Source organism: Protopterus annectens, chromosome 10.part0 (genome assembly GCF_019279795.1).
Source record: "Protopterus annectens isolate FY-2018-M chromosome 10.part0, PAN1.0, whole genome shotgun sequence".
NCBI lineage: Eukaryota > Metazoa > Chordata > Ceratodontiformes > Protopteridae > Protopterus > Protopterus annectens.
In genome coordinates, this window is record NC_056744.1 from 30,867,715 (window position 1) to 30,881,327 (window position 13,613).

General features: G+C 35.6%; 1 protein-coding gene across 1 annotated transcript in view; it reads right to left on the minus strand.

Annotated features, from left to right (window-relative positions):
• The window catches only part of CHAD (chondroadherin), a 384,845-nt gene that overhangs the window by 189,229 nt on the left and 182,003 nt on the right, over window positions 1-13,613 (minus strand). Inside the window, exon 3 of the mRNA XM_044084980.1 lies at window positions 9,979-10,106. Within this exon, the coding sequence (XP_043940915.1) occupies window positions 9,979-10,106 (128 nt within the window). The remainder of the gene's footprint in view (window positions 1-9,978; window positions 10,107-13,613) is intronic.

A 13,613-nucleotide genomic window follows, 5' to 3' on the forward strand; every position in this document is an offset into this window, starting at 1 on the left:
CCAAAATATGAAGAATATCAAATTGCTTGATGTATTTTAAAAAATTAAATTTGCATTTTAATCCAACAATGCCACAGCATAACATTTGTACTGTTCCATCCTGTTCTTACCCTCACTCTTCAGTTAGTCAGTTGCAAATCATTTTGTTAAACCATTGCACTATATATATATATATATATATATATATATATATACACACACACACACACACACACACACACACACACACACACACACACACACACATATATATATATATCTCTACACACACACACACACACACACACACACACACACACACACATATATATATATATATATATGGGTCCCCTTTACATTACCGACACGACACTTCACTGACACGCGGAAGACCGAGATGAAACGACCGACAGGTAAGTTGATCGAAAAGGTGATTTGCCGACAGTCGAAAGACCGACAAGGGTAACGTGTGAGTGCGACTCGGTAAGTGTGCGATAGTGACGGAGTTAGGAGCGGTCAGGTAAGTGTGCGATATTTTGGGATTTTGGGTTAGGGTGTGGGAAAGGTGAGTGTGTGGTAGTGTCGGAGTTAGGGTTTGGGTAAGGTAAGTGTGTGATAGTGATGGACTGTAGTTTAGGGACGGGTTAAGTGAGTTAGGTTTAGAGTGCGGGTAGGGTGAGTGTGCAATAGTGACGGGCTTTATGTTTTAGGGTGGGTTAAGTGAGTTAGGGTTAGGGTGCAGGTAGGTTAAGTGTGTGATAGTGACAGTCTTTAGGTGTAGGGGTGGGTTAAGTGAGTTAGGGTTAGGGTGCGGGTAGGGTAACTGTGCGGTAGTGTCGGACCTTAGGGTTAGGGTTTGGGTTAGGGTTAGTGGATATGTCCACGACCAGAGAAGCAGTGAAAAGAGAACCAAACAGCAATAGCGTACAACTGATTTAATTTCCGCTTTCGTCACTCGACTTCCTCAGAATGCAACAAAACAAAACAAATCCAACACTTAAATACCATAATGCAAATCAATTATAAAAATGCAATTAGTTAAAAAACAAATCATACACTTATTTCAATAATAAACTAGTGTTGTTATCTTTGTTAATGTACAATTTTCTATATTTTAAAAAACATTTAATATTGATGGCATCGTTGATACCTGGAAATTTATCAGAATTTAATCTGACCTGCCATATAGTTTCACGTTGCTCAAGGTAATTTTTAAAATCACCCTTTCTCAAATCAGGATGCACAGTTTCTAATACAGAAAATAAGAATTTTTTAAAAAAAGTACAAATTACTGAATGTTTAAAAAGAGCATTGTTGTCATCTCTGGTTTTAATACTATAGAGGTGTTCTCTAATCCTAGTTTTAAGGCTTCGTGTGGTCATGCCGACGTAAAAAGCCGGACATGTTGAACATAAAGCAATGTAAACCACTCCGGTGGTTTCTTAAACACAAAAGCTGGACAGTCACCTAGAACTTGTTGAATATCCTTGTTACCACTAATAATTTTCCAATTATTCGCAATAACCCTTTTAATCTGTCCTCCATCTGTGCTCATGTCTAGTGAACATAAAATGTTGTTCCCTATGTTACCTCTTGATTGTACTATGTCATTGTTTGAAACAAAAGATAGTGGATAATCCAATAAAGGTTTAAAAGACAAAAGTTTAAGAAACACAATAATTTGAAAAAGATATTGGAGTTCAACAACAGAGTTTGTAGTCATGCACCCACTAACAAAACAGGTATGCACAGATGTCATTCCTGCAATATGTGCAGATACATTTCAGAGGGTCCCTATATACTAGTTGAAACCATTAAAAGAACATTTAAGGTTGAAGGTTACGTTGACTGTAACTCCACCGGAGTGGTTTACATTGCTTTATGTTCAACATGTCCGGCTTTTTACGTCGGCATGACCACACGAAGCCTTAAAACTAGGATTAGAGAACACCTCTATAGTATTAAAACCAGAGATGACAACAATGCTCTTTTTAAACATTCGGTAATTTGTCCTTTTTTTAAAAAATTCTTATTTTCTGTATTAGAAACTGTGCATCCTGATTTGAGAAAGGGTGATTTTAAAAATTACCTTGAGCAACGTGAAACTATATGGCAGGTCAGATTAAATTCTGATAAATTTCCAGGTATCAACGATGCCATCAATATTAAATGTTTTTTAAAATATAGAAAATTGTACATTAACAAAGATAACAACACTAGTTTATTATTGAAATAAGTGTATGATTTGTTTTTTAACTAATTGCATTTTTATAATTGATTTGCATTATGGTATTTAAGTGTTGGATTTGTTTTGTTTTGTTGCATTCTGAGGAAGTCGAGTGACGAAAGCGGAAATTAAATCAGTTGTACGCTATTGCTGTTTGGTTCTCTTTTCACTGCTTCTCTGGTCGTGGATTTTTTATTAGTGGTTTTGGTGCTATTTTGGTAATTTAGTGGATATGTCATTGTGTGTCATGTGTGGTTTACGTTGTTTGTGTCAGTGTAATTGTGTTCGGTTTTGTGAGTTGTCGGTGTTGTGTGGTTTCGGTTATTTGGGGTCGGTGTTTTGTGTGTCGGTGAAGTGTAGTTTCGGTAATGTAAAGTAGACCCATATATATATATATATATATATATATATATATATATATAGAGAGAGAGAGCGAGCGAGAGATAGAGAGAGAGAGTTTTATTTTTTTTCAGGGATCAAACTTTTTATTTATTGTTGCCCCCTTTTATACATTAATTAAACTATACATCTATATCCACTTAGTTTTGTAAACTTTGTACCCAGATATTGTCCCACATTTGACTTTTTCTGTAGTAAGGTTTTGAAGTTTCTCAACTTCTAGGGAGTTTCTGTAAACATTTTTAGAATGTTATATAGCAATTTTAAAGTTATGCTTCCCTCAATCCTTCTTTAATCTTTTATATAAAATATCAATACTGCCTCTCTGTTTTTGTTAAAGCAAAGATTACCCATTTCTCTCTCTCTCTCTCTCTCTCTCTCTCTATCTCTCTCTCTTTCTTTCATTTAGTGTCTTTATACCCTTTCCAATAAGATGTCAAACATGGGTAAGTAGCTTCCTTAAATATACAACAGAAACATTTATGGTTGAAAATAAAGTAGCTTTAGAATCATTCTACATCTTAGCCATCGGGAAAATTGTGCATTGCAAATAAATGTAATATCATGTATTTGTGCCTAAGAACCTGAATATTTAAACTGTATTCATTATAATCTTTTAAATTGAGTGAGTTTGGCAATTCATTCCTGTGCCTTGCAGACATATGCTCATTCATTCTTAATGTTAGCCAAATTAAAAGGGGCTGTGTTTTGTCATAAGAGATGTACCATGCACCATGACATCAAGAAAGATAACATTTATAATCCTTTTGCATAAACCATTGATTTTGCCCTGTTGAGAATACTTTGCTATGTTTCATGTATACAATGTAACAATACAGGATAATGTAAGAAAAGATGGTCACCAAGCAGACTTCAGTCACATTAAAAAAGTATTTATTGAGCACTTTTATCCTATGATAGGCCTTCATCAGAATAAAATAGCACCCTCCCACCCATTCCTTATACATAAAGTGGTACTTGTTAAAAAAAATTAATACTGCTGACTTAAAGAGCCATGTCCATATAAACAAAAAATAGTAAAAACTGTTAGTAATATTACATAAAACATTTCATTGTATGTATAAATCTTATTGTGCATATTATTTTATTGTATGTATAAATCTTATTGTGCATAAAACAAAAAGCGTCTTGGCACAAACATTAAAACACACCCTAAATGCTATAATTTCATAACATTTAATTTAAGTAGAGGTTGAATAGACAGACACTCATTTAGTCTTGGAGGACTGGTAGCATTCAACTTAAGTTGCTATAAAAATTATTTGTGTTCCAGTTTAATTTGCCATTCACCTCCCCTAGGGTTTGGGATGATTTTTTTTCAAGTATGCCAATCTGAAATCTGTTAAACTACATGCAAAGTACAACATGTTTATATAAAGCATTGTTCTCATTCTTATTCCTTATGTCATACAGTTGGTCATATATTCTTTTACAAAAGTTTCTTTCAGTTTTGCCCACATAAAATGATTGGCAAGTCGAGCACTTTGCTAAATACACCACTCCCTTAGCTTGACAGTTCCCTCTGTAAAATTGTTCCTTGGTTCCTGTTCCATTTTTTTGAATTTTAGATTTATACATAGGTCAGACATATTTTTTTATCAAACAGAAGAGACATTGTGGATAGCAGTTAATAAAGAGTTGAAGAATTTTATTCGAGAGGGGATGAGGGCAAAAGTCAAGTGGGATAATGGATGATCTTTCCAAAAGAACAAGGAGGTTTGGGATTATCTGATTTGAAAGGGTACTTCATAGCTACACAGTTAAGGCTCCTATACAAGCACAAGGAGAAAGCTATAGTTCAAAGTGGAAAGGGATGATGATGAAATGGGGGAAGCTCAAGAAACAAAGAGACACTTAGATTTTGGATGCAGGTCCTTAAGGAAAATGACAATAACCATCGAGAATATTATATTCGTAAAGTAGCAGAAAGTATTCTAAGAACTAAGCCAACACAGGAATGGAAAGAGGAGATTCTGTGAATAGAGATGACCACAATTAGGGGTACAGAGAATAGGCAAGAGGAGGCTGGAATTTACTAAAGAAAACTGGCAAAGGAACCAAGGTATTGGGAGCTGATAATTAGAGAGGGAATGGTAAAAGAATGGGAAATTGCCAAGATTTGGACTGCAGGCTACAGATTGCCTTCCCTATCAAAGATTGGTATCAAATTATAGACAAAGAGAAAGAAATGGGGGGATCCCAAGTGAATGACAAGCACTGATAAGAGTTTTTAGCAGAGTCTAGAACAGAAGTCATTTTTAGTAGAACCTAGAACAGAAGCTGCTATTAAAAAAGGAATAATTAGTAGGGCATATAAAATATTGTATTCTAACTAGAGGAATCAGTTAGAGAAGGTTAGAAAGGATTGGAAAGATAAATTGGATAAGAATTCACAAAGAAACAATGGGAGGATATATGTATGGCTCCCAAGTCTGTAACAAAATCTAGAAGATTTAGGATCTATGCTTGGAATTGTTTGCATAGATAGGAGCTCTAGAAAATGCTGTCATTAAACATTTATTAAAAAGAAAGAGATATTCCCCATGTTTTGCAATTTTTTTCAATTTTTTTAATTACTGTTACAGCTCTCTCTAATGCGAGTGTTTATAAAATTCAGAGGGGAAGATAAGCTTTATGATGAGTATATCTACAGCTGTTAACTTTTGACAGAACTATAGTGTTGGCATGAAAAGTGAAGTAGGTAATGGAATTTTATGTGCCCAAGTACAATAATTTTAACACGTTACATGTTTGTTTATACTAATTTGTTTCTGTAAAAAGTACTAGAAATATATTATGTCACATTTCTGCTAGCATCACTTCATTCTACATTTTATGTTTGCTTCAGAAAAATACAGAAAAATATAGTAAAGAATATTTGTTTGAAATAAAGTTGAATTAACTCCTGCTGAATTAATGCCATTATAAGCTTCTCTTAACTGAACATACAAAGCTTGGGTGATACGCATTTTATGAGAGCTGTATGAAACTTTCAAATTTGGACAACAACAGTGATAGTAGCTTTGTAATTAATTATACATTATAAATATTTAGGTAACTCCATTCATGCACACTTTTCCTAACATGATGCTGGAGCTCTAATGTGCTCTACTCAATTGTTAACTGTACAATCACTTTCTATCAGTTTGTAGTAGCTAATGGTCCTGTAACAGACTTACTTTTCCAGGCCTTGACCTCCAGATAATAGGTAGAACATTTTTGTAATCTATGAGATGTATGTTTCTGTTTAGAAGCTTGTCAGTTTCTCTTTTTTATGCACTTACTCTGTAATGACATAATTCCTTATTATTGTTATAATTATTATTATTAAGGTCTATATTAGATGATCAAACTTTCAAAATTTGACCATCATATGGTCAACACCATATGATCAAACTTTTAAAAGTTCGAACATCTAATAAAAAAAAATAAACTACACAAATAACCTACCTGAATGTTTTAAGTGGGGGGGCAAGCACCCTGCACACCCACACACCCCAGTCTTTAAATATACCAACTCCGAGATTGCACTACAGTGCAGAAAAGGGAAATCTCCCCATTCTGTGCTGTACAGAGATCTCTGTTAAAATGTTCAAGCTTTCAAAAGTTTGATCATATGGTGTCATCCATATGACAGTCGAACTTTTTAAAGTTCGATCATCTAATATAGACCCTTATTATTATTATTATTATTATTATTATTATTACTTTTGTTTTCCTTATATGGGATATTTCATTTTAGTTATGGGTTATCTGCTATAGCTACTCATTTTTTCTGTCATGCATTCAATAGTTCATTTTTTGTTAGTACATATAAAGTACCTGTATTTTTAATGGTATCACATTCATTAATAATCTAGTTGCTTTTTCCTTTTTTAATGCAAAATGCTGTTTCTAAGTTAGAGTTACACAGCTGTCACCATGATCTGAGCTTATTCCTTTAAACTTAGACATCTACACAACTACTTCTCTTTGTTTTGCACTTGTATGTTAAATGTTAAATCATGTGATCATTAACTATTTTTGTGATAGCTATATCTTTCATAAATAAACAAAACAGAACTTGGCAAAAATCCTTAATGGTAAAGTAAATGATGTATATATTTGTAATCTTTTTCAAGGACGGATGCATGCTCCATCTTGCAAAGACTAAAAAAATGTGCATTAGAAAATGGGCAAACTGTACATTAACACACTGATTGAAGGAGAAACATTCCCCAGCAGGGTATTAATGTATAAGTAATGCCCGGTGAAAAATTAGTCTGCTGCTTCACAGAAGCATATCAAGCTGCCATGCAGCGCGGACTGGAAAAAAATAACAGCCGCCATTATTTTACGCTCATTAAGCAACGGTTCTGCTGTTTAGCGAGTGTAAAATGTAAAAATAAAAAAGAGAGCGAGAGACACTGTGTGTATGTGTGTGTGTGTGTGTATGTGTGTATGTGAGATCGAGAGAGCTGGAGAGGAAGTGAAAGTGATCATGTTCACTGAATGTGTGTATGAATGCAGAGGAGACTGGGTGTATGTTTCAGACATCGAGAGATAGTAAGAGCAATCTTGTGTGTGTGAATGCGTGTATGAAAGCAGAGGAAACTGTGTGTATAAGAGAGAGAGAGAGTGACAGTGATGTGAATACCTGTGTGAAAGCAGCAGAGACTGTGTCTCACAAAATAGGCTAGTGATCTACATTGATCGGCTAGGGATTAACCCATATCTACTAATGTCATCATTGTAGAATGTAAAAGAAGCAAAGTTTGAATCACATTGCCAGAAGCTCTGCAGTATAAAATGTCCAATGGGAGAGTTTTATGAATGTGCTGTGTGGGATTCATAAACGATTTACAACACATGCAAGAGGTGGTCATTTAATGTAAAAGGCATTATGGGTGCATGCAGTTCAAGAGATCTGGCATGCTAATTATTCCAGTGAAGGTAATATGCAAATAATAGCACCAAATTTGCAGATAAGCATTGCACTATACCATAAATGCCAATGTTAGGGTTGTGCCTACATAAACAATAATTAAACTTATTTTGGCATGCTTACGTAATCTCTGTAGTATGAAAATTATCTGCATAAACCATATTGTTTGTCAGTTGTTAAGTTATATGTGCGGCCAGGTGAGTAGCTGTACTTATAAACTACAGTGTATGCTCAAAAATAAAATATGCTGATATTATATTTGTAGCAGTGTTCCTGACTGAAATGTGTTTGCATGGTCAGCTGGTGGTGGATTATGCCTGAAAACGTATTTATTGTTACAGACCTGATGCTGACATTTAGTATATTTTTATATCTCTCTATATGGGTGGATATGTATATTTCTCTATCTCTATCTGTCTGTCTATCTATCTATCTATCTATCTATCTATCTATCTATCTATATAAAAGTATTGCTTTAAACTGCAGTATATCAGGCTTAACCTACTGTAGCCACCTCTGTGGGACACAGGGATAAAGCCTTAACTGCAGCCCAGATGAACTGGGTGCAATTAGTGATACAGCTGCTGGAAAAGCTGGGAAGGGAGGGTGGGTGGGTGTTAGTGGTTGAAATCATTGGCAGATGAGGCAGTATGATTAATACCCCATGAATACTATAGTATTCGGCACAGAGCTGTATGCACCCATTAGTCTGTACATTAGCATGATAGCTGCATTCTGATTCCTGCACATCAGCATGCATGAGTCATCAGGCAGTGTTGTGTGATCTTTGAATCTCAAGCTGTTATCGTACTGTGAGGGTTGGCACTAAACAATGATCCTGATGGCTTCCTCATTCACAGCACCTTGTTGGTGACCTTCATCCAAGGAGGAATAAATGAGCTTGTTGGGACAGAGTAAAGTTAATGTTCAAAAGGCAATACAGACAAAAGTGATGTTTAGAAAAGTGTTTGTCACACTGCCAGCTACTCATACTCCTCAATTAAATAATTAGATGTGACAGCTCATGCATAATCATATATGTAGAAAGCACAAGAACAGAAGTTGTTCTGTGTTATATATGCTCTCAACTTGTTCATTATTAGGAAATCTTTGGATCAAAACCTTTGAAAAAAAATAACCACAAACAACGGACTGCCAATGAAGCACAGTATAAGAATGCATTTACTATTTTGCTTTGAAGGTCTTACGAAGTAACCAAATCTGATTCAGTGCAGATCTCTGCTACTAAGTTTACAATCACAAGTCACTGGAAGCATGCTGTACGCCCCACTTTATGGGAATGACCGGATGTTCTTTTTCTTGAGTTTGATAGTAAAATGCAACAGCAGTATTCCTATTAGATGCTCGCTGATATTCAGAGGATCATAGCTGCAGTCCCTGAAATGGTAGAACTGACAGAGCAAAGGAGGGGCTATACATTTAATATGAGGTTGCTATACCTCAGAGTATCACCCCCCATTCCGAGGTACTGCACTCTTTCTGTTACTGTATATAAACAGTAGGCATACGAGGGTACAGACCGTCATGTTGGGACCCCAGAGATGCAAAACCCTTCTGCAAAAAAAACCTTTAGAGGTGTAACACTGGTTTCAGAATTTGCTTTAATTCCATTAATCCAAGATGGAGATGAGAAGAGCTTACAAAAGTGTCTGAGATTCCTGTAGGTAAGGCCCTTTCAAAAGGAGAGAGTCTGTAGGTAGGTATATCAAGTTTTAACAACACTTCATAAGTGATCTGTCTAGTGCAAATCATTATTAAAACTTTTTCCCAGTGTTTGTATCTTCACTATTATCAGAAGGCATTCATTGTCAGAGTATACATCAGTTACTTCATTAGTTGCATAGCTCTACAGACACAATGGCTAACACTGATTTTTTTTATTAATTTTAAAATTATTAACTGCCATCCAGATGGAAATTACAGTGAAGTGTTTCACCTTCCACACTGCCTTACTGATATATATGTCTATAACAACTCTGAGGCTGCAAAATACCACCGGAGATGAAATTACACACATTTTATCTTCCCTGAAACTTTGTAGTCTCTAAGTTCTTATAAATATAATTGGGGAATGATAGTAAAGCTTCCACACAAGTCGTGCAGGGTGGCTTACCTCTGAGGTTTGGGACTCTTTTCAACATTATATAAAAGTCCTCAAATATTATAAAATTTGACTTTGATAAATTTTGTGCTGTATGCCAATGATTTTAGACTTCTCTACAGTATCTATTTACTTAGCAGTGCCAAAAAAAAGTGAAGACAACTGAAGTGTGCTTCAGTATGTTCAAGGAAATTGTGGATTATCTTGATGAACAGTAAACCTGAGATGTAAGTATCACCCACAAATATAATTTTATTCTAAACCCTTTATAAGCATATATTTTAGTAATCAGAGTGTTGTTCTTACCACTGCCATCTCTCTTGGTTGGAAGCTTGCAGCTACTAAAGACAGAGCTGTCCCTGATCTGCCTTCCACGGTACTGTGACGGTGAAGCGCACACTGCTTCAGGATTAACAACACTGGACACTAGCCACCTAAATAGATAGACACAAGCTGGGTGAATTTCAGTATCACTTGCACATATATGGTATATATCACTTCATCAATAGTTTTCAAAAAGGAAAAAGTGTAAGACTTATTTAAAAAGATAACTTACTTATACTTCTTACAGTCATTACAATATCATTTTAAGTTTATTGTGGAAGTTGCGATGTGAAGACACACAAAGGATGAAAGAATAGTTCTAACAGACTTGTAGAAGAAACATTGGCAGTACAGTACAACATCAATAAACAGTATATAATGCCAACATTCATACTGCTCAACATCTTAGAACAAGAATTCTGGACAAAGTCAAAACTAATGGCAGGGCAAAGGCCCCAAATCAATATCAGATGTTAAATATTTGTCTTATAAATGGAGAAAGTTGCTAAAATAGGTTTTGTAGTAACATATATTTTCTGGAGGATATAATGTCTGAAACTCAAGTATTTGCCAGCAAACAACATATTTTACAAGGAACAGACCAAATGTATGAAGCATAAATCAGGACATTCTGCAAAATTTTGGACAGTTGAGAGGCATTAGCTATATGAAGCCATATTTACTCTTTTGGTTGCCATGAGGTTATGTGGGGCTTTGCACATGTTCTAAATAATGGATTAAGGATTCACCTACAAGCATGCTATCTCTGGTATGGTATTCCATAACACTAAGACATAAATGTCATAATCCTTACACTTGACTTAGTCGAAGTGCTAGCAAAAATCTGGGAGAATGTATTGTACTTGCCTGTTCATGGCACCTTATGTTTAATACCAAATCTTTCTGTACAGCCTCTGGATGAGTGAGCTGTCATTCATTAATATGAATAAAGTTGAGCAATCTCTTATCATTAAATATTGTTAACTTGGAATGATACACATACTACCATGATTGTGGTATAGCCATTTGTTTGTGTGCTTATATAACTTTTTGCAAACAGAAGCAGGCAACACAATCCTGGTGGTGCATGCAGTTGGAAGTTACCTAACTGTAGGGTTGAAGAATCAGGATTAACAATCACGATCCGGTGGGAAGTCAGATGGGAGAATTGACTGAATTGCTGAAGTTAGGCTCTCCTTTTGGGGTGTATGAGAGTTAAATCTAACAGTCTGTTCCCCAAGGAGAAATAAAGAGCAATTTGTGGGTACTACATAGAAGACAGATACACACAAGCAACATCAGAATGACAATATAGCATGTAACAGGAAACAAATATAGATAGCATACTTAGACCTAATTGCACAATGGCTTACACAATTACATAAAAGGAAAAAAAGGTCCCTCCTCCACCTTACACAAATATGATGTCTGTCCACAATCCTGAAATTTGGTTATAACCACCAGGATATGAAAAAGTTCCTGCCTTTAGAGGAAGCTGTAGTCGCTGGGTTATGTGGAGCTACACCAGAGGCTGCAAAATAAATGGATTATTTAGGAAAGTGGTGGTGAAAAATAATATGAGGGCAAGCATGGTAAGGAGGCCCAAAAATAATATGAATAAGCCATGGAGGCATATTATCCAATTTATAGAGTTAGCTGGAGGACGAATCTAAAGACAAAAATGCTGCTGAAAAGCATTGCAATATTCATGCAAAAGGATACAATTATCTTGTGTTTGATGAGGTGTGTGCAAGAAAATACTGTTGAGAGAGAGCGGTAACATGCACACATGTACGTAACCACCCGTTATACACCTTCAAATGTCACTTCATTTTCCATCTTTCATTACTTTCATTATACTGTATTAATCACATGCAATACTATTCTTTAACTTTCACAGAGTAAACCAGAGTTGCATTTCTAAAAAAAAAAATGACTTTACTGAAGTAAACTTGCCATGGCAATATACAAGTCTGATAGCTCTTTGAATTGCTTTCCGACATATTAAATCTCAGACAAATGACAGAACTTAAATAGTTTGCAGAACTTCAGTAACTCGTAGTTTTCATTTACAATAAACTATCCTTGCCTTTATCTCTGGCTGTACTCCTTCAAGCCCCCTTGTCTCTCAAATGCTCCGGCCCTATCCTTGTGTGATTCTTCTCTCTCTCTCTCTCTCTGCTGTCTGTCTAAGACTATGTGAATTTTATTTCTTGGACAGGACCTTGACAAGGTATTAAATTCTCGCCTGCATAGCTCCTGTGGACCAGGACCCACTGCTTCCCTTAATCCCTCTACAATGAGAGTCAAAAGTCGTTGTTGTTTCCATCTTCCATTTTTTTTTTCTGATGAACTATTACTGCTTCAAAGGTTACCTTGGCCATCTCTTTACATGACTCTGAGTTAAATACACTATCTACAAGAGAATTAATGAGCATATGAAGCATCTGAATTTTATCCGCAGATGCTTCATGTTTATGTAAACTAATTTATGACTTTAAAGAGGAGAAACAATTTGTGGGGACTTCCACTGTGGCTCTTATTGTTGAGTCTGTAATCACTGCAATTATCATTTTCCAATTAATAAAGCTGCTGAAGCTGTTGAGATCTATGAAATGTTTATTTTTCTAATTGGCCACTATTATCTATCTTTATGATCTCTGTAGTTTTACAGTTTTAAACTATTTTGTAAACAGATTGATGTAGGTATAATTGTTTATCCTCTTGCATATTTCCATCCTCCCACTTTAAATGTATTACTATTCATATTATACTTTAGTAAGAATCCACGACTACATGTAGGGAATGCAGGCTCCAACTCTTTCTGCCTCTATTTAGGAATCATTTTACTGAATGGCAGGTCTTCAGACTTCACTATATACACAATGTCTCTCTGTCTAGATACAGATATAAATATAGATAGATAAATAGATAGATTAGATGAGCTAGATAGATAGATAGATAGATAGATAGATAGATAGATAGATAGATAGGTAGATAGAGACACATACATATTACGTGTGTGCATATGATTGTTTGAATCACCAGCCAGTCATAAACACACACACACACACACACACACACACACACACACACACACACACACACACACACACATGCACACATGCACACACACACACACACACACACACACACACACACACACACACACACACACACACACACACACACACACACACACACACACACATACACATACACACACACACACACACACAAAATGTTCAATAACAACACATTAGATATTTTAATTTGATATATATATATACACACACACACACACACACACACACACACACACACACACACACACACACACACACACACACACACACACACACATAGAAATGGCACAATGAAACAGAGAATAGCATTGCTGCATCATAATGCCTGGTTTTCTAATTTGCTTTTCAATTGGAATTCCTTCTTTGTAGACGCTATGCATCCTGTCTCTCCATGGAACATTGGAAAATGCTGTGGTTTCTTCACACATCATAAATATATGCTGCAGGTATACTGGCAATCATCTGAATTATCACAGATGTGTTTGCCATGTGAAAGTGAGTACATGAATCCTGCAGTAGCTGGGCACCTCA